This window comes from Ptiloglossa arizonensis, chromosome 9, assembly GCF_051014685.1.
Source record: "Ptiloglossa arizonensis isolate GNS036 chromosome 9, iyPtiAriz1_principal, whole genome shotgun sequence".
In the NCBI taxonomy this organism is placed as follows: Eukaryota; Metazoa; Arthropoda; class Insecta; order Hymenoptera; family Colletidae; genus Ptiloglossa; species Ptiloglossa arizonensis.
The window spans coordinates 20867720-20889212 of NC_135056.1; the positions used below are offsets into that span (position 1 = coordinate 20867720).

At 45.6% G+C, this 21493-nt stretch overlaps 2 protein-coding genes across 7 annotated transcripts in view; both read left to right on the plus strand.

Moving 5' to 3' along the window:
• The first annotated feature begins 490 nt into the window (after positions 1-490).
• On the plus strand, positions 491-4567 carry LOC143151195 (glutathione S-transferase 1-1-like). Of its 4 annotated transcripts, XM_076320102.1 has the most exons (9): positions 491-843; positions 958-1245; positions 1916-2022; positions 2106-2426; positions 2495-2656; positions 2747-2805; positions 2879-3020; positions 3961-4128; positions 4195-4567. In XM_076320102.1, exons 5-9 carry the CDS (start codon positions 2513-2515, stop codon positions 4330-4332), a joined length of 651 nt encoding a protein of 216 aa, XP_076176217.1. In that variant the 5' UTR covers positions 491-843; positions 958-1245; positions 1916-2022; positions 2106-2426; positions 2495-2512; the 3' UTR covers positions 4333-4567. The 4 variants fall into 4 exon arrangements, with proteins under 4 accessions (XP_076176217.1, XP_076176215.1, XP_076176214.1 ...); XM_076320100.1 differs by lacking the exons at positions 1916-2022; positions 2106-2426 and having other exon boundaries at positions 943-1245; XM_076320099.1 differs by lacking the exons at positions 1916-2022; positions 2106-2426.
• A 4751-nt stretch (positions 4568-9318) lies between these two features.
• Positions 9319-21493, plus strand: part of Ldd (lipid droplet defective) — a 33081-nt gene continuing 20906 nt past the window's right edge. Inside the window, exons 1-23 of one of the 3 annotated variants that reach the window (XM_076320081.1) lie at positions 9319-9459; positions 13809-13895; positions 14004-14227; positions 14428-14570; positions 14638-14768; positions 14862-15247; positions 15330-15644; positions 15730-15985; positions 16071-16262; positions 16323-16537; positions 16614-16824; positions 17008-17369; positions 17470-17758; positions 17844-18020; positions 18081-18292; positions 18369-18553; positions 18614-19143; positions 19234-19626; positions 19700-20317; positions 20408-20584; positions 20657-20739; positions 20839-21001; positions 21063-21244. In XM_076320081.1, the coding sequence (XP_076176196.1) occupies positions 13833-13895; positions 14004-14227; positions 14428-14570; positions 14638-14768; positions 14862-15247; positions 15330-15644; positions 15730-15985; positions 16071-16262; positions 16323-16537; positions 16614-16824; positions 17008-17369; positions 17470-17758; positions 17844-18020; positions 18081-18292; positions 18369-18553; positions 18614-19143; positions 19234-19626; positions 19700-20317; positions 20408-20584; positions 20657-20739; positions 20839-21001; positions 21063-21244 (5507 nt within the window). In that variant the 5' untranslated portion in view covers positions 9319-9459; positions 13809-13832. Of the gene's footprint in view, positions 9460-13808; positions 13896-14003; positions 14228-14427; positions 14571-14637; positions 14769-14861; positions 15248-15329; positions 15645-15729; positions 15986-16070; positions 16263-16322; positions 16538-16613; positions 16825-17007; positions 17370-17469; positions 17759-17843; positions 18021-18080; positions 18293-18368; positions 18554-18613; positions 19144-19233; positions 19627-19699; positions 20318-20407; positions 20585-20656; positions 20740-20838; positions 21002-21062; positions 21245-21493 lie in introns of those variants that run through there. The other 2 variants (XM_076320082.1, XM_076320083.1) reach the window with 2 other exon arrangements.

The window sequence follows — 21493 nt, forward strand, 5'->3', positions numbered from 1 at the left end:
GTTGCAGTTTGTTTCGATACAACCACTTTAAATTGATATCGTAATTAAAAATCCAGTCGTATCGTTCTTAGAAACAAACATCTTAAAAACTGATTACATCTGCTGTTAGTCAATAATATTGACAGTTTTGTTCCAAGTGTCCTCGACAGATGTCGCAAGGAGGATTTATTTAGGAGGATATAACTACACGGTCGGGACGACAGATGTCGCGAAGAGTACTGTAACTCGTCGCGGTAGTTATCGAGCAGCAATGATCTCTTACGATCGATTCTGCTGTAAGATGATCGGTTCTTACGAAACAAATTTATTCTATTTTTTCATATATTGTTGTCAACAAATTATTTCCAAGAAAAGAACATATTTATGTAAGCGTATCGATGTTTGAAATCTCAATATATCTACATATACATACTAACCTAATCGTAGATTTGCATAAATTGTGTCGCACGATCATTTCTGCGTTTATTTTGTGCTACGGATATTGGTATGTATAACCATGACACGCGAAATATAGATTCAGCAAACGTATCTACGGAGAGTAGCAAAATATTGCACAACATTGAACATTTTCATCGTTCGTAATTATGTTTTGAACGTCGAACGAGCAACGCCTTGAATTTATCTTCGATTATACCTGGTGTCGATATGTAATTCAGTGCCGTATCAAGAATTGTGCAACAGGTGTTCACGGTAGCCTTCGATACGTGCCTACGATGTAAAAATCGTTTTATGCTCAGGTTCGCGAAACGATTCAATGCACGTTCAATTATTTACAACAACAAGAATACACGGTACAATAAGCAGTTATATTGTGTACTTAGTCTCTCGTAATATTTTTAATTGGTAATTAAAATTTGTTTCCTATTTACTTTAAAAACAACTCGCAATGCGCGATCGATTTCGAAACGAACAAAACGAATTATAGTTGTGGATATTGAACAGTTGTTACGTTAAAAGGAAAAGAATGCCATTGACGTGCGATGATGGATGGAATGGATCATTGAACGGGAAAGTAAACTACTGCACTAAACGGTGTTTAGTGTCTTCTACGAAAAGGAGATTCAAACGATCGAAAGACTGTATTTGATTTATACTAAAGTTGGTAGTACTATCTGCTCGATGATCGACGACCAATCCGCTCTTCGGGTCTAGTTGCTTTTTCAGGCTGACGTGACGCGCGACACAATAAATTCGTCCAAAGCACTCGCTGCTTCGTACAGTATCGTTCGCATTTGTACTTGACAGGTATGTACATCTATGATATATTTACGACAAAGAAAAGTAGATAAATAAACAAGACTGGTTTAATCTTCAAATGGTTTACAACTAAACATACAAATACGTTATTTTTCTCGCTCCCAACGTTGAATACGTTACGTGTTAAATTTGAATATGGGACGGTCCACGTGTGCGGACAGTTCGTGGTTCCATTTATCGATTATATATATCGATCGCCTATGGGCGTTTTCCGTCACGCGTTGGAATCGGTCTGTGGTGGTTTGTGGTTACATATTTGTGTAATTTACGAAGGCGCGACGCGATATAATGGTTAATAATCGTGTCATAGGGGAAGCGGAAACGATTTTTTACGCCAATATAAACGATATAACATAACTTTCACTTATAAATAAAATGCAATATCGGATAGATCGAATCGTTCGATTAATCGGAAATGCTCGAGTAAAATGATTAGCCTCGAAATTTCGAGGCTGTTATATCATCGAAATGATAATATAACAAATTTTAACGAGGTGATCACAACAAATGTAAATGGTAAGGCGATAGGAAGCGATGAAAAACTGGAATGAAATTGAAACTGATCTAATACTTCGAGGAGTATATGGTTGAAGTAACAAACAGTCTGTGTACAACTACAGTTACTACTGCGGTTGACTTACAATTGTATATTGTACAGATATCAAGGACGTACAGTACTGCTCATAACTAATCGAAAGATAACTTGCCCGAATTGTGCTCCGGTTGCGTAATTATTTACGAAATTAATCGTTCTATGTTTGAAAAGTAAATATGCTTTTTAACATTACTTGTACTTTCTTACCTTTGAAGTATATACGTTGATTTATATTATAACGGAATTTTACTAGTACTTTTACTAGATGCTGTACACGTGCATACATAAGTGGGCTGCAAGGGGAAATTATTCTATCTGTGGTTGATAACTGTCTGTCGGGATAGATTGTGTTGTTACGTCGTGGAAAACGATGTAATCGTTTAAAATAATCAATGGCCTGCAACAACTTGACCTTTGAATAAATTACCTAAGTCGAAATTTATTAGACGAAAAAAATTTGTAGCATTCGAAGTTCTTGTTGTTAATCGGTGGTCACGTTTTTTAACAAGACGTTGACTCGGAGTTCGATGTCGAGGCCACTGAACGCAAATGATAACGTACTACCCTTAAAAAAGCAAGTACAGACTTTAAGGCTGCCAGTGTTGTCGGTAATACATTCTAAAGGATTGTTAATGTTTTCAGGGATACCCCGAGGATAAAATGACGAAGATCGTTCTATACTCACAGGATATCAGTCCGCCGTGTCGCTCGGTTCTGATGACGGCGCACGCGATTGGACTAGAGCTGGAGGTTCGCGAGATTAATTTGCTGAAAAAGGACAACATGAAGGAGGAGTTCATAAAAGTTGGTAGCTACCACTCGATGGAACACGATGCGCTATTCGGAATATGCCAGAGTTTGCACTAGTTTCTAACTTTTCTGCTTTCTTGCCAGATCAATCCCCAACACACGATCCCAACAATAGACGACAACGGCTTTATCCTTACGGACAGGTAACCGACGAAAATTTGTAGAAATCTCGTTTATGGTTTTCCGTGGTGCTGAGCGGTGATTCATCTTTTCCAGTCACGCTATCGTGTGCTACCTGGTAGAAATGTACGCTAAGGACGACTCGTTGTATCCCAAAGACTTGAAGAAACGCGCTCTAATCAATCAATGCCTTCACTTCGACACGGGAGTGCATTTTAGCGCAGCGAAGGCAACCTTTGTGAGTGATCGTTTACTGGTAATCTAAATAGATGGTCAAACGTGGACCACGAGGAAAGGGCCTAAAACAACGTACCGATAGCAAACTCGATACCAAAGGAGTATTCACGACGAGACAGGTGCAAGTTGTTACATCGATGCCGATTCTTTACGCTCTTTCGAGTTTCAAGTTGGTCGACGCTCGCTTTCAGAGATATTTTTCATTACTTTGTATTACAAACGATCGAGTAATGGCGCTTGACACGGTAATCCCGAGCAACGGGCAAAAAAAAAGGGATTAGCAAGGATTAGATGTACTCACGTTCCAAGTGTTCGATCTCTTGATCGCATCCTGTCTCGAGTATCTCGTCGATGGGCCTTCTTTCATGAACAAATATTCGATGGCGCGTCCGTCCATCGGGGGTAGCCGATTAAGCCACGCGAAATGAGGTTAATGCGATTCGCCTTTCCGCGCGTATATACGCGCAGGAGCATTATGTGATACCGGGAGGAAGTTCCTGGGCATCCTATGTACCTTTTACGGCGCCTAATAAAGTCAGCTAACTGCGCATTTTTGCCCTGTGATGAGCCAACTACGAGGGACTCGTTTCCCGGCGTGTACGTGTACACTTATAAGTGGCAGCCGGCTCGAACTAATATTACAGGGAAAATAGCCCAGGGTCGTGAAATTTTTAAACGACTCTTTTCATTTCGCGTCTTATATTTTCGAAGGGACGAGGGGTAATACGTCTGATGTATTTTCGCGTAAACCGGAGGAGCCGGGCGTCAAAGATTTTACTCGAATTTAAAAGCATTGGACGGAGCGGTGGGGGTATTGTGGGGCTTACGCGTAAAATTTTCACACAACGCGAATCGATCGGACGCTCCTCTTCTCGGTTTACTTCCCTTCGTTTTCCTTTATTCGTTGTTTGTCCGTAATAGTCGTTTTCCTTTTGCCACAGAAACCGATGTTCTTTCAAAATCAAAAGGCACCCAGCGAAGCCGGTTTGGACGCGTTGAAGGAAGCGTATGGATTTTTGGACAAGTTCTTGGAGGGTAAGAAGTGGCTCGTCGAGGATTCTTGCACCGTCGCGGATATATGTTCCTCCGCCACTGCAGCGGGCGTCGCCGTAAGTTCTCCTATTACCGCGAGCTCGAGCGAATTTCGAAACACGTTACTTTTAATGTTCTCGTAGGTAGTGGTAAATCTGGACGACTATCCGAACGTGAAGACTTGGCTGCGAACGTGCGAGGAAGAACTGCCGGGTTACAAGGAAATGAATTTACCCGGTGTGGAAAAATTCCACGCTATAGTTCGTTCGATGCTTGCATAAATGCGACGCATTACGATGAAACATTGTACCCCGCGTTTGAACGTTCCGTTGGGCTTTAGAATGTTTAACCGTTGCTTCGTGTTGTCTCTTTCCCCGACGTATTTTCGCGCTTAGACCGTTGATTTTAGTTATTCCAACATTCGGATCCGTTCAGCTTCTCGAATCCTTTAAGCTTTGTCCGTGGAAAATTCAAGAGCCCAGGATTTCCCTCTTAAATAAATGTCTGAACAGCAAACCGTGGACAAAAGAAAATTCCGAACGTTACCTCTGTACAGTATTATACATTTCGTCTACAATAATGTACGGAAGCTTCGTTCTTCGTAATGTTGTTCGTTTGCTGACACGCAATACCGATTCTTTGCAGCTTTCGCTGTATTTTTGTCGACGGGCTCCGTATCTTGTTCGCCGGACACGATGCTTCCCGGAAGGGCAGATAACTCGCGTACCGATGATATGATTTTTCTCGCGTCATCCTCCATTACCGTTTCTACTTTGTAGTATACTTCGTTCGCGGTATCGGGTGTATCTGGTCGCCAATTTCAAGAAGCTGGACCACGGACAACGAATTTCGTGCCGATACCGTATCGAGCACCGCATACGGTTGTTCCTACGTAAATGATTACGACAGGAACGCGAGGTATCGGACACCGAAACGTTCCAGGTTCGCATTCTGCGAATGAAGCGCGTTTAATCGGAATCCGTTGCAACGCGCGCGGTTTCGTAACCAGCGTTCGAGACACTTAATTTTCACCAGCTAATGACTGGTAACGGAAACGCGCGGGGATCTCGAGTTCTCGGTCTCGCGATTGCACGGAGACACCGAACGAGGACGGTCGGTTTAATTGCCGTCCAAGAAAATACACGGTCTTCGATCGTCACCGTACGGACAAAACGGTGTTAACGATAGTCTTAAAGAGTTCGCGTAATTCCAAGCGTAATCGTCGACATTGAACCTGATGCAGAGAAGCTCCGCCTATCCCCCTTTTTCTCTCGCCTCGACGACCATCGTCTGTATTTTATGTCGCGATCGCCGTGCTACGCCGCACATTCGACGGCAATTTGCATAAATTAATACCTTGCACCTTCCGGCGATTTTCCAGTTTAGCGTTACTTAGTACATTTTCTCCGAGCCGACTCGAGCCCCTTCTGTGCGGGCGACACAGTTGTTTCACGAGTGCGCGCGAATCTTCCCTTCGTGTTACAACTGTCGAAAATAGAGACGAATCGAGAGAACAGGGTTTCGACGATCTCTCTCTCTCTCTCTCTTTATCCGTACATCGAAGGCGACGCTTCGTCTGGGATATCGTTGCACTCCACGAATTCGAGAGACGATTCCGAGGAAGCGAATAAATCAACCCTCGACTGTTCCGAGTCGACCAATACCGCTGGAAAAAACCAAATGACTCGAGTGCTTCGAAATACGAAGTACTTTAGAATTTTCTTTGATCGATCGAGTACTGTAATTTTCCTGTTTTCGACGCGACCTCGACAAAAGCGCCCGATGCTTAGACGCGAGCATCGATTCTTGCGCGAATATAATTAACGCGCAGTCGGCGGTATTTTCGATCTGTTCGAGCGCCCAAATGCGTAGCGCACTGTCGGTGTATACATTGTATGGAAAACAGCACAATTGTGGGAATTGCGTGCGTTGTTCGAGAAGTCGGTTAATTGTCCGGACACTTAGCAACGCGTTGCCCCGTCGGTTTCTCCTCCCGCGTACGTTTATCGAACGGGGCGCTGTTTACAACACAGAACGACGGAAACGAGTCTTTCCATTTCCTTTTGTCGCGTTCCCTTTTTTTCTTCTTCATTTTTATTCTTTTCCATCCCGGTGAATTCCCTTCCCGCGCGCATCGGGACGATCGTTTCGTATTTTTCTTTTGTCGCGAACGCCGCATCACCCGATACGTCAGTCGCATAATGCAACGCATATGCTGCAGCCACCGTTCTCGATTTCCACGAAGCGAGACGCGGCGGCCAGCATCGGCGACCTCCCGTCAGACAGGTTCCCGCTTTTTGGCTCGTTTTTTGAACATCGCTTGCTTCGCGTTTTTAGATTTCGTTTATGCACGGCTGTGTACAAAAAAAAGAAAGAAAAAAGAAGAAAAAAAGAACAAGAAGCGAGGCAAGGATTTTCGACTCGATTACGCGGAATCGTTCGCTATCTCCTCGTTAATAGGATTACCTCCTGCGTGGACCGACGTAGAAGAAAAAAAAGAAATACATTCTTTTCTAGCCGGAGACGGTCTCGTTCTCGGTCAGGGGAAAAGGATTCAAAGTTTTCTCGTTGCCTTTTTTACAGCGTGCTGGCCACTCGTCGGACGCGTGAATATTTACGAACGACCAGAACTCGACTTCCAGCGGTTTATTGCTCTTTTTTCGCTGCGCGAAACATTAAAGCGAACACGATGATTCGTTTCTGTCTCTCTCCCTGCGGCTTGTTCTCCGTGTTCCCCGAAGCTAGCGCGAACGGTTTAGGGAGTAAAAGCAATCTCTGAACGAAAGATACGAATTGTATCGAGTACGCGTCAGTTACGTCCGAGATGTGTATCGCTACCCCCGGTTGGTTCGTTCCGATTCGAAAACATATTTCATTCGGTACGCGTCTTTCGAAATCGCTTTCACGGCGGTGGAACGGACAGACGCGTTGACGTTTGCGATTACTTCGCGCGGTGATTGCACCATGGACCTTCTGGCAAATTCACCGCACGAAAACGCCCACTTTTCGAACTATCTTCAGGAACTGGTTCGCACGCCTTTTTAATCGGCGCAGCCTGATAATAGAGGGAAGTCCTGTTTTCGCACGCGATATCAGCCATTCTGACGAGATAAGTTGCGTCGTTGAGCACGAAACACCGAGAATCGTGACGAAAGTGAGAGGGAAGGTTGGAGACAAGCGTTGAGAGATCGGGTTAGCGAAAAACGAACCGAGTTTACGATGTTTTTGCGCCGCTTTGGCAGAGGTCGAACATTTTTACCGGTCAAGGCCGCGCGGGGAACATCCCCGTTATACATCGTACGGGCCGGCTCGTTGCTTCGAAGCGACAAAAGAGAAAGAGAGCACGGAGAATCGAGTCAAAGACTTCGCCGCAACACGGACACTCTTAAATGTTCGTAGCTCTCCAATCGCTGGTTCGCGACACGGCACAAAAGAGTGTTAAAGTGGGAGTCGAGTTTAGCGCGAGAAACGGCCTTGAACGACTTCAATCTCTCGCCTCCACCGTGGAATATTTTTAGTCGGAGAACGCCCATTCACGTGGCTCGATGAAATCGAAAATTCCCGAGTTTTGCAAATTTTCGTTTTCGATCGATATCACCTTACACGAGGATTCATTTTTCCGCTCGTCGCGCAATTCGGAGAATTTTTCTTCCAGGGATGCGGAGAGGTTCTAAACGAATAAATACGTAAATAAGTTTCTCGATGGTATTCGTTTCGTTCCGTTGGATGGTAATTGGTAATTTAAATAGTTGTCCGGTTCGAACAATGTTTTCCGATGGCAACAATTATGGTTTGTCGTCGAGGACTGGTTTCGACTAAACGTTTCAATGTTACAAGAAGCTAGTTGTTCGACCTGCTTGTCTCGACTCGCGATCGCGTGTGTTGCCAAACACACCGAGCCGATGAACGTGCTTGACATTCTTCCTGTATTCAAACATATCGATTTATCGAGAACACGTTGGTAAAGCGCGGCTTATTATCTCTGTTCAGCCACGATAACTAATCGGAGAATTCGTTTCGTTCCAATTAGGCGAAAGCCTTCGGCGGGTAAGTGGATTTGTACAATGGGCACCGGTGAAAAGCGGATCTTTACGAGTGTTTCTGGAAAATACGAAACCGTTCGAATTAACATCGTTGGTTGATCACGTGGATCGAAGGAATACCTGGGAAATCGTACGACGGGTAAACTCGGTCGTGTTTAAAATCGCATCGATTTTGAATCGTTGGAATGCAATCGTACGCTAGAACGGGCACACGCGAGTTCCACGAACTTTTATTCTTTGCTTCGAAGATACTTGGAGCCATAATTTCTGCTCGCCGAGGCGATGGTCCGATTTCCATCGAAAAATTGTTGCACGAGAACCCCCCGTAGAGGACCCGTGTCCGAACGATTCTTTTTGCTCGGTTCGTTTCGAACGCGAGAGCTGTTATAACCATCGGTCGGTTAAGATTTTCGAACATCTTTCTCGGTCATCGAAGTGGTAGTTTATTCATCGAGGAATACACGTGCGCGGTTCAATGGAACGAGCGTATTTCCTGATTCGAATCGATCGAAATATCCGCTCGAACGTCGGTGTCTCGAAGAAACGGGCCTGTTCGCACGCGCGCCCGAGAGAGAGAGAGAGAGAGAGAGAAGACAAATGGAAAAAGTCAATGTCGTAGATCTTGTGCATCGAGGATTCACGGTTTGCGCTTTCGAACGCCACCGATAACTTTTGCTTTCGTTTTCTTCCGAAGGTCGCGGCCGAACGAGCAAAAATGAAGAAGGCAAATGTTGAGTTATTGGTCCGAGGATACCATTTGGGCGACGAAGCAGGCGCGCGAGCGAGCACGTAGATGTGTACGAGCCTATAAATACATATTCACGAGCGTATGTTGCAGCATTGGTAAGGTCCACGTGGTCGTGGCTCACGGTAGTGGCAACAGTCGGCCTCCGACCGTCGTCCAAGTGTGCATAAACGTGAACCGGTGTGCTACTCTGACCGCGTAAACGAAAAAGCGAAGAACGAAGAAGGTCGAGAGGCGAAGAAACGGGCCTGGACGAGCGAGTCCCCTTTCGGCTCCGCTGTTCGTTGGGACGTTCGTCGATCGGCGTCACTCGACTCGAATCGCGATTAAGATTCGGCTTGGATGTAATCGTGGGCTCCTCGATGAAACGTTTCGGAGTGATTTGATCCCGAAGGGATCGGCGAGGCTCGCGATCGTGTACGCGAACGAACGCGAGGAGGTTCGTTTCCCGCGTATCGAGGGTGGACGGTTTCGTTGGTTTTTCGGTGAGCGCGGATTTTTATCACGTGTACGCGATCCGGCGCAGTTCCATGAGACGCGAGTGAAATTACAACCGTTCCTCGGGCTTTGTTCGCCAATAAAGCGAAAGCTGATCCATCGATCCGCGGCGTTAGCGAGTGGTACGTAAGTGACCGTAGTATAAAATCGTTATCGCGAAAACTCGACTGCAATTTTTTATCTCACCGATTTGTTGCTCGCCTTCGAGTTACCAGCGAGCCACTGAACAGTTTTCTCGCGCGGACCTTATCGCAAAAAAAAAAAAAGAAACTTTTTCTCCGCGGTTCTCCGGCTTCCCGATCGCGATTGATCGTTCTCGCGTCATTGGATACGCGCGCAACAACGCCGTGTCGCTTCGCGTTTCGGAAAATTCCGTTTCGATCGGTCTCTTCGGCTCCCGTAACGAACCTTCGCTACCGTTGATCATTTCGAGCCGAAAAACCGAAGGGACATCGCAAGAGAGCGTAAGCTTCGCGACGTCGATGCGCTCGAGAGGATCCCTTTTTTCTTCTCGTTTGCCCCATCGGCAAGGTCTAAGCGGCGGCGACGAGCCAACGTCGGGAAACTTGCTCGACCAGCTGCGATCGGGTGCAATCTGTTTCGACTTCCCAGAAAACCGATGTCGCTGTTCCCCGTGATTGCTTCGTGTCGTCGAACCGACGACCATAGAGACGCTTTCGGCTCCGGGTTTCGAACGTTCGCGTCCAAACACGGCGAGGATCTATTGTCGACCGTATCTATCCGCTCAAGGATCTTCCTCTTATAGCCGGGAGACTCCGAGTCGTGTAACTTTGCGAGCAAATTGCCGTACAAGGATGTCGAGGTATCGGAAAATGTGTTAATTATGTTTGTTTTGCTAGTTCGTAGGCGTCGCGTCGACTTTGAACCGACGTATGATCTCGAAGAATGTTCCACGGAGATAAAGGAGTAGCAAATATTTGTCGTGAAAGAACGCGAGTGGTTCGGTAACGATTTCACGTCGAATATAGTAATGTTGATTTTGACGCGAGCGAAGTTAGGTTTTCCTCGCTCGGGATCGATCTCTCGAACCGCCTTCCCTTTTTTACCGTATTCATGAATGACGGAGCGATTGCATTTTACGGCGAACGAGGTTGTGGTTTTAATCAATGCGGAAGAAGGGAAACTGTATATTTTTCGTCCGACCAACTTTGCTCGGTATAATTATCGTAGCCAAAGGATGATTCAATGGCCGGGGAATGTCTTCCCGTATTAACGAGAGGAGCGAGAAACGCTCGAACCGCGGAAGATTCTTACTTCCATTATTCTTTGCTCGTAAAAATCGAAAACGAACCTTCGTTCTTTCGGTTTTAATAATCGAATCCTCGATAAACGTCGACGTACAGCCAATAATAGAGTCATCGGGAGTGGTGCCGTATCGTACGATCTATCCATCGAAGGATTCGTTCGAAGGATAGCACGAATCACACAGCGTGTCCGGTTCGTCTCCCCTTTACGTCGAACTAACTCATTAAAGGTCATCTTTCCGAGATTGCGATCGTAACGAGAATACGTAGCGTCGTCGATTCGGATCGCGTTGGTATTACATCGCGCATGGTATTTAAAGCCAGTATCGCGATTATTTGAACGTAGTAAAAACAAAAATATCTAAACGTTTTCAATTCGTGCTGATCATCTACGCGTTGTATGTACAATTGTATTCTAGGCAAACTGTACCGTTTACCGTGGAAACGGTTCTCGATTATTAGGTTTTGGTTTTCCTCGAGGTGTGTCGCGTTAACGGTAAAAACGCGAACTTTTTTTTCCCTCGATGCCTGTAGACTTCCAAACGAATTCTGCTGTACAACGAATAAATTAACCGCCGTGATTCCGATGAACGCACACGCGGTCCCCGATCGTTGAGGAATTTCGAAATTTCCTGTTTTTCGAAGGACCTTCGAGACGCTTCTCGTTCGTTCAGCTTTACGGCTAAAGGAACGAACGGTTGATCGTAAATTATCAACCGTCGCTTCCTCGACCGCGACTTATCGTCGTTAGATTCGATCGTGTCGATTCGTGCGTCGACGCGATCGATAAATGCAGCAAAAGCGCATTGCGATCTGCAACGCGATAATCAACGAGACCTATGAGAACATCCTTCGAACGAATCGTCGCTTTCCTCGTGACGCATCGTTAATAATTAATAAGTCTCGATAGTAACCAACCGGATAGATAATCCACGTTGATAGATAATCAACGTTTTTCGCTCCACTACCGTAGTTCGTACTTCCATTTGTGCTTCGTAGGACACTTTAACGACATTCTTCGGGAACTGGCGAGTGCCTTTTCACGGTGTAAAGTTCGACGTTGCATATTAATTCGTGTTCTTTCGGAACTCCGCGAGACGGTTACGTGGCTTGTTTTTCGTTAATATTTTCCTCGTCCTGTTCACCACGATCGAGAAGCAACCCAAGGCTTTCGTAAACGCATCCGCAACGTCGACCATTACGCGTAAATAACAGTGCGGAGATGGTATTTCCAAATCAATAATTACTCTCGCGTCTTCGTAATCTTGAACCCGAATAATAACGGGTATGCGAACGAGCGCGAACTGGTGTGCGTAGTTGCGCACGACGGTCGATTTGGAGGCCAACCGTTCGAGAATGCGAACGTTGTTTTGCACGCTCGTTAGAAAATTCTCGAATTCCCCTCCGACTGTTTATTCATTGTTCGACGAAACACGGGGAAATTTTCATCGTTTCCCCGCGGAAACGTTTTCCGTTGTTCGCGCGTCGTTCGATTGTTTTAGGCGGCCGACAAGAATTGGTAATCGGCGACGACTTTGTTGCGTATTTTAATTTCATAATTCATGACCGCCGGCGGAGTAATCGTGAATTCGAAGTCGAGGGAAATCGATGGCAGAGAGACGTCCGTTCGCCGACCCGTGCTTTAATTTCATAATTGAAACAAAACACGAAAGAGCGCGGTCGGGAGAAAATATTGACAAATGAATCGGTCGATGGTGTACCTTTTGCTACAGCATTGCGCGGAGATGTTCGCGTACTACGCAACGAATGATTTATACGCGACGTGGTTGCACGCGCAACGACCGTACGGAAGTGGACGAATTAAAAAATTCTTTGAAAGCGGAATACGTCGAGTATTTGCTCGTCGAGTTACTTTCGGGACTGGTCGTTTCAGCCGAAAGTGCCGACGAAATTCGTCGATACCGAACGGGTGTACGAGCCTATCGACTTCGTTCTTGCACGAAAGCAATCCGCTCGTGTTATTGTTCCGTTTTCCCACAATGGATCCCGGGCATAGCACGCGAGACAGTGAAGCGCATTTCCGGTTGTCGGTGTATCGACAGACACGCTTGTTACGCTCTTCAAATATTTGTTCTGCCCTCCGTGGTGTATCAGCGCGCGTGGTTTCACCGTTCGCGATCATGATTTATGGATCGCGACTTCCTCTCCGTGTGACTTTACCGTGGATCCTCCGTGATCTTTTTTTCCGAGAGTCTTTCTACACCCGAACTTTCCAACAATCGCGGTCGTAACTTGTAACGGAGCGTCCGATTCGTGTACCCCGTCCTCAATCTTATTACCGTTATTATTATTATTATTATTATTATTATTATTATTATTATTATTATTATTATTATTATAGTACGATACAGTTAAAATAGTAATTGCGGAAAGTATATACCGAGCAGAAAATCTAGGTAGAAATAAATCTAACGAGCAAGTCTAATATATATATACAAGCGGTTAGATAGTGCGAGCGCAGTAGCGTATAAATTTTCTTAACGAGATTTTTTCCAACTAGCGCTCATGATCTACACAGTTGTTCTCGCCGGTTGTTACGGTGCAACGGTGTTAGATAAAAGACGGAAAATCTCCCCCGTTGAATATGAACAATCGGACGTGCAGTATATCGATCGTTCTCGAAAAGTAACGCCAACGATAACTGCAGTCTCGGTGGGAGCGGTGTGGAGCAATGCGGAAGGAAAAATGGGTCCCGAGAAATCGATGGACAAATTCTGTTTGCTCTCGTTTGGCAAATGGAGCGCGTCGAAAAGTACACGATCCGGACATAACCGAAAACAACTTTGTCGTCGCGATGACGAGAGAAGTCGAATCGAGACTTCGGCGAGCCGGTTTTCCACGAGCGTAAAGACAACGTGAAATTTTTCTAGCGCGCCCGTACACTCTTGCTCGTCGCGAGGAAGCCGAAAACCGTATATTTTTCCCCGTTCGACTTACACCGAGTTTCCACGAGATTCCCGTAACTTTCTAGGCGGGATAAAACGATCCATGGTGTTCCGCGAGTTTGAAATTTCCACCGCGTCGTCGTTCGAGTAATCTCGTGTTTTCCGGTAACGTCCGGTCGAGAGTTCGCGAAACTTTTTTATCGATACTTTCGCTTTTCTCGGGATTTATTCATTTTCGTTCGTGAATACTTGGTCGCTATTTGAAAATTTCCCCGTGTCTTCGTTCGTTCGATTTTGCAGATTCGAGCTCCGTCGTCCGCGAAAATGAGGTTCGACCAGATCGGACTTCTTCTATGGAAGAATTACATCGTTCGGAAACGTCAGCCGGTAACTATTCATCGCAAAGTGATACTTTTCCTTTTTCTTTTTTATTTACCCACCCTCCGTCGAATTGGGAAACTTGCCGATGGAAGCTCTACAAATTTCAATGTTTAGGGGATATTGGCTCTGGTGTTCGTGTGGCCCGTGGTCGTGTTCATGATCCTCTACACGATCCGCGACAATGTGGACCCGAAGTACTATCCTACTTGCCAATTTCCTGCGAGGTCGATGCCGCGGAACGGTCTGCTTCCATTCGTTCAGAGTTTCATTTGCAGCCTCGGAAACCCCTGCGATCCCCTCACGGAATACGAAGAAGTTCCTTCTTACGGGAATGCCACGTTAGTTCGAAACTTACCGATACGTTGCTTAACAATTTCATTTTTCTCCGTCGCGACCCGGTTGCGGTAACGTATCGATTTTATTCCAACGTACGGAGCGTGTTTCACGGTGTTCGATACGTTCGTTGAAAAGTGTTAGGAAGGAGGTAAGTGGTAGTTACGATACATAGAAACGGTTGTAAGTATATTTTTCGCGACAGTCTAGGGCCGCTGGTCGTCGAATTGCAACCGATGCTCGGTAACGAGACGATTCTTTCCGCCGTCAGAACGATGCCGAACAGCATTCAGTTCCTAAAATCGATGGTGCAGATACTCACCAGACCGGAAATCAAGGCACTTTTCGGTACGCATGCACGAACTCGTCGACGCTTGATTCGCTGTCGCGTATATTCATCGAATTCGTTGCCTAGATCGCGGAATCCGGTTGGGCGATCTATTCAAGGACCACGAGAAAATCAAGAATTTACTCAGACTGCAGATGCCGTACGCGCGAAAAGGATTAATCGACGAATTGTTCGAATCGTCCGTCAAATTAGTATACGTTCGTAAAAGCTAATTAGAAGACCAACGACGAAAATAAAACACCTTTCCCCGTTTTAATCGGTTTCCGATTCCTTTCTTTCGCGACCTGCAGCTCATCGAGGCGTTCGGCTCGTCCGACATCGACGGGGTGATTTGTTCGCCGAAAAGCCTGAAGAAGTACCTGATTCTACCGAAGGAGGAGGACTTCGACGAGATCTCGAAGATCCTCTGCGGCATCGACTCGGAAATGATACCCAGCATCCTCGAGAACTTGTCCAAGCATCTGGACTTCTCCGGTTTGCTGGAGATGGTGGATCGCGTAATGGTAAAGTTTCGCGACTACGATTTCTTCGAGGACTTGAAACACGCGGTGGAAACGATTTTGGATCTGCAAACCGTGAAGAATTACATCCCGGAGTATTTGAAGATACGCCAATGGATGCCGAAGATGATAATGGTCTTCAAGAACGTCACGTTCAAGGAGATCGACCACACCTTGTGAGTAGAGCTGTACCAGAATAGAAAAGAATCGAATAAAAAAGAAAAAAAAAGCAACAAAATTTGTCAAATATATCCACAGCGTGGACAAAGCGTTGGAAGTTTTGGACCCGGTATTCTCGTCGGACGACGATTGGAGGATCGCGCGTCAGACATTCCTGAAATTGCGTAGATTGTTGGAATTGGTTAAAGGGATGGTTGGGCATCGAGTTATCGGACCTATCGGGGACTTCTTCGCGATAATGGACCTGCTGCAGAACTCTGCGCAATCTCATTCCATCTTTGGGAACGTCAACGAAAATCTGACTCAAGTGTTGGATCTGAGCTTTGCAATTCTACAGAACGGAGTGAAACTGAGTAACAAAATCATAGATCGTCACAAGGACGAGCTTCAGCTGTGAGCTTCTTCGTATAACGCGATCAGTTTTCAGCTACCCTTGTTCGATGTACGGACACAGAACTATTCTATTTTTTGTTCGTAGATCGCCCAATGCTTTGAACGAAGCGAAGAGTTTATTTTCGAAAGTCTTTCTGGATGGGTTAGGTTACACTTTTTACTACATCCAGAGTATCGTCAGAATGGTCCATCACGCGGTCGTTATTCACGAAGATCTTCCCTACAGGCTGTACAATATTTCTATGAATCACAAAGAAACGGTGGAAAAATTTCTAACAGACATCGATCCGAACGTTTATCGAACGCTCGTGCGATCCTTCTCCAGATTGAACTTCGTCGAGGTGAATAATCGTTGCGTTTCCCTTCGTTGCTGCTGCGCTTTCGTTTACACGTGAAACGTTTCGACGAATTCTACGCATCTTTCAGAAATTTGTGGAGAACGATACGAAACCCGCGGAGTACTTTTGCCAAAGGGACACATTGAACGAGGTGTTCGAGTATGTCAAAAACAAGCAGTACAATTCGTCGCGCATCAACGAGATACTTTGCAGCGATTCCGGGAAGAGGTTCGTTTCCGACGTGTACGAAAGTTTGGATCTGAAGAACTTCGAGAACATCGTAAGTAACGTATTCGCGTTTACGCGATCATTCTCATAGTTCGAAACGTAATTTCGACAGACGATGGACACGATTGTGGCTGCCATGAACATGGTGTTCGGTCAAGAGGTTAAATTCGAAGAAGTGAATCTCACTTCGGTGATCAGGACCCTAAGAGAATTTTCGTCGTATGTGAATTCACCGAGACAACCGGATCTGGACTGGTCCGTTTTCAAAATTAATAACAAGTGGTTAGAAGTTTTCGAGGAGACTCAATTTCAAGGGAGACTGAACGTGTGAGTGTTCATTGTTAAACATCTACACAAGTATCGAATATGTTATCGAATAGGTAGTACCAACGTATTAATTTAGTCTGGGAATTCATTTGAGCATAGCGAAAAAGATTGGTTGCTGCACTTTACTGTACCATGTCATCCGACCGGACTTGAAGAGCTTGGATATGCTCGGTAACTTGGTCCTGAGTGATTTACGACGGAAGCCCACCGACTGGATCGATCAAGTTAAACGATATAAGACGGAGTTGATCGAGGCGTTCTACTTGACCGCGGCCGACAGAGATAAGGTCGGTGAACAATTGTAAATCAATTCTGTCGCGATCGGTTAATCGCAATTTCCTTTCGTCACGGTGAAACGTTATAAAAATCGAGTATCGTGAAATTTATTATTCAAAGATTAAGACTAGGCGAAAGATACGTTCGCACGAAACGTCGAGAATCATCCGAATCGGATACTTTTGCTTCCGCAGGTTTTGAAAATTTTGGAATACGACAATTTCACCCGGACATACTGCGCGGACCCGAATCCGCCCGCTTTATTAAATTTTCCAAAAGGATCGAACGATACCGTTCTGAAAGCGCTCGTATGTCGTCTCTCGAGGTCCGTACAGAGCAAGTTGGAATTAAACATAACGGAAATGGAAAGTCACGTTAAAGAAGACTTCAATTGGACGGACTTTAACGCGAAGACGATAGAAATTTATCGGTACATCGATGTCGTTCTCCACGAAAAGGAGTCGGAGAACCATTTGGCAAATTTGGAAAAATTAAAGAGAAACTTTACCGTGTCCTGGATCGAGGATCTCACTATGCAGGATGCTGTCGAGATTAGGTAAGCGTTGCGAGGAAAATAATTTCCCGTGATTCTCTATTCGTGTTACGGTACCAAACGGTAGACGTATACTTTGGCGACACGTTACGTCTTTCTGCAGCGTAGGTCTCGTCTGCAAGTTCTTCAGCGTGATGGAGAGCCCTCTTTTGAGCATACAAAGGAACGGCGAATGGAGGAACGTGCACTCGATCGGCTGGACGTCCACCACGATTTTCGAGTACATCGAGGAGATCGTCGATCAGATTCAAACGAACAATCGTGTGGTCAGGTTACCGGAAGTGCTGCGGAACTTGCCGCAGACCGAAATCCTCTTGAGCGCTCTGCTACGAAATTTGTCTCCGTTGATTCTCGACGTCGTCGATATTATCATCATGAAACCGATTCACCTAGTACGTTCGTTTCGCGAGCCGCGGTTTTCGTCGCTCGGGAATTACGTTCTCTCGTTTTTCGTTTCTTTTGCAATGTTTGTTACAGCTATCCGTCCTGAACGATTACAAATCTCGGGAGAAACAATGGCCCTGCGTACAAAGGGAGAGCGTCGGATCTACGATGGAATTGCGAAACGGCACCCGTGAAATAGTACGGGAGATGGAAAGAATCTCTTGCAATCCGGCTTTGTTTATTCGAGAATGGAAGGAGCAGCTGTTGTTCGTGAGTAGTTTTACTTTCCGTTCGTAAACTCCGCGGTCTACTCGACGAAGCGAATATCAGTTTCAGAATAAGGTCCAATTGCCACTGTTTAATTGGACCGCGGCTTACACGAGATTCCGTCGAGTGGTTAAGAAACTCGACGATCTGATTAACGACGCGAGAGACGTCGTTTTGGCCGAACAGCCGAATTTTTTGGAACATTTGGAGTCCCTCGCGCCGGAAGTTAAAAGTATATTCGAGGAGAGGTGGCCGGACGTGAAAAATGATGTCAGGTAATATTACGTTTGTTGCGTCGGCGACGATACAACAATGAACTGGTAAATAAAGAGGCGACGTTTTATCATTTAGAAGCATTCTCGACTACATCGACTTGGAACTCGACAAGACCGTGGCAGCGTTCCAGAGCAGGATCACGGTTCGTGATATCTGGAACCCAAACATCGTTATTGACGATCGCGTTCTCGTCCTATCGAAATTCATCTCCCACGTTGTTCACGAGTCAGCGAAAGTCGCGAACGGTATTCTACTCGATAGTGAGTATCGACGCGATATATTTCCCCGCGGGATCATTAAATATCGTCTTTCGTTTGTAGGATCGATAAACAAACACTCGTCGACCATCAGTTGGCTCTCCGTGTTGGGATTCGGTGCTAAAACCCCCGTAGCGATTTATTATAACCAGTTAGCGGATGTTTTGGCTACGTTAGCGAACGGATTATCGGATCCTGACATAGACAAACGTATCGTCGAGCTTCTTCGGAACGATATTCCCATCCCCTGTTCGCATTTGTTCGAATGGTGGTCTCCGTTCGTCGTCGGTCTCACATCCGACCAGTACAAAGTCCTGAAGAACTTTATATGCACTTACAATGTTGAGAAATTCAACGATTACATCGAGTTATTCCGGAACGAGATAAACGTTTGGTGGAATCCCGTGAATAGTTATCGATTGTATTTGACAACATCGATCGGAGACGCGTACGATCTCGCCAATCTTATCAAAAATATTACGCAGGAGAACCTGATAATCGATGTTCCGTTCGCGCCGCCTTATCTAATCAAAGTTCTTCAGAAGTTGCAAAGCAATTTGGAGGACTATGATAAAACAGAGCACACCTACAAGGTGTGTAACGTTATCGAACGCACTTGGAACGTTTCGTAAAGAGACGCGATCGTGACGACGTAAAGATAACGTGTCTATTTTATTTTCCAGGTGTTGAAACAGCCTTACAAATTAACGAATTACAGATTGATCGTCGAGGGTATCGCCGAAACACTGAATCATGTTGCTACCGCGTTGCAAAATGTTAAAGTACAGAATGGCCACATGCACATCTGGGATTTCGTCGAAAGCGGCGACGTGCGGCAATTGTTGAAGATTCTCGATAATCATCCCCAGGAAACGATCGCTTTAGGAGCTAACGTCAATATTATCTTTCTGATGAAAGGCAATTCTTTATCGTACGAACACCTAAGGGACGTTGTATGCAATTTTCACTTCAATGTGAGCTATTGGTCCACTCCGAACAGGAGTCGATTTTTGAACGAGATATGTTCCTTCGATCCGTATCAGTTACTAAAGACCGTCACTAGCGAAGATTATTACGTGAGTAAAATCAATTTACGCGAGTAAAATCAGTTCCTTTCGGTTGTCTGTACACTCGACGCGTTCTCGACAGCTTGCTGTGACCAGCCAAAGAACTCTCATGACCAGAATAACACACCTGAACGCGTCTTTAGCCAGACTGACCGACTCGGCGTTGAATCTTTTATCGGAGGTGTCCAATTTGACCATCGAGTCGAATATTTTCAATTCGACGACCTGGGGTAGCCTCTCCAACGAAACTTTGTCAATGTTACACGAAGTCGGGCAGTTCTGGTTGCATCGGTACACGATGGACGGCCATATTATGCGGGGTTTTGTACTTCAAGAGCTGTTCGATACATTGATCAGAATGTTCCCACTTCTGGACAACACGCTATACTTGTTGGAAGGCGGAGACGTTTGGCAAAAGCTCAGGATCATTTACGAAAACACGGATATGGAACTTGTTTTGACTCTGATAGAGGACATACCAAATATCGTCGTCAGCGTCGTTGACACTTTCGTGAAGTCGGACAGATTGAACGATTTCGTAGAGAAACTCGCAGTGGGTAAAGCACACCCGTGCGACATCGACAAATATTTGATCGTGCCCAGTTTTGTAAGGAAGAAGGTCCTCTTGCCGAGTATCTTTTGCCAGAAGTCCGTTTTCATTGACGGTAAATCCCTTTTGCCTCTGGACGCGAAATACAAGGTGGGTAAGAGCAAGGTCCGATCTATTTCGTGTTTGCGGGTAAGAAACGGTGGTGGAAAAATTCAACATCGACGATAAAATTGTTCGCAGTTGAATGATGGGTTGCGGAACTTTAACGAAACGTATTTTTTGGAACTGTTGGATCGTGTACAATCGATGATAATTCGAGTGGCTTCGGAAGGGTTCAAGGAACCGAAAGTTCCTGCATGGTGGACGTCCTTCAAGGAGGGTACTTTCCAAGACTTCTTATCCCGGTACAAGAAAGAGGTACGACTTGGAAATTTCCATCGAAACATATTTCACCGAACCCTCGACGTTTCACGACGAAAATTATTCCAGGACTCAAGAACGCTCGCTCATTCGGTGGTGAAGAAAGTGTCGACGATCCTGAGGAACGTTCTAAATTCTACTGCAAATTCCGAGTAAGTCTCCCACGAGTTGCCCACTTTTTTTCACCGTCCACGGAATTTTCGTTCGTAGCGCGCGTCGCGTTGCTAAGTATTAAGAAATTTTCTTTTCAGAGACTGCTTCTGGTGCTCCACGTTTCTTCTTCAAGTTCTCAATTCTCAGTTGGAGAACCATCAACTTTACTCGAAGCTCCTCTGCCAGCTGAATCGATTGAACGTGTCGGAAATTCATCGCATCTTGATGCGCGATTTTCACTGGAACGAAACTGTCAGCATGGTGAGATATACCACCGCGGCACGGTTCGATGCGACTCTCTGCAATATTTAACGCGTTTCAGATCCAGAATCACAAGTTAATCAACGTTAAACGGACCAGGGACGAATTTCTTGCGATTCTAGAGATCACGTTGCACCATGTGGTCGACATCGTAGTCAATTTCCACAACGAGACTTACAACGACAAAATTAGCCGGTGTTATCACCAATTTGTGGGACAACCCGCCTTCTCCAGACCAGGACTGTAAGCACTCGAGTATCCAAGTACTATACCGTTTCGCGAAAAGCAAGGGGTGTTATGTCCTGTACATCCACGTGGAATTTGTTCCGTTTCCCCGAAGCACGCGTAAGCGCGTGTTCTTCGCGAGACTCGCGATTTACCCGGAAAGAGAAGCGTCGTGTTCCAAAACGGGGGACCTCGATGAGAAATTAGGGTGCACGATCGTCGAAAGTGATTCGCAAAGCGAAGGCAAATTTCTTCCTTCCATTGTCT

Excerpts from the sequence above, each read along its gene's own strand:
- LOC143151195 (XM_076320100.1), top strand. The coding sequence starts at position 2,513 with ATGACGAAGATCGTTCTATACTCACAGGATATCAGTCCGCCGTGTCGC. Across the intron at positions 2,806-2,878 it reads GGCTTTATCCTTACGGACAG|TCACGCTATCGTGTGCTACC; the intron begins GTAACCGACGAA and ends CATCTTTTCCAG. Across the intron at positions 4,129-4,194 it reads CCACTGCAGCGGGCGTCGCC|GTAGTGGTAAATCTGGACGA; the intron begins GTAAGTTCTCCT and ends ATGTTCTCGTAG.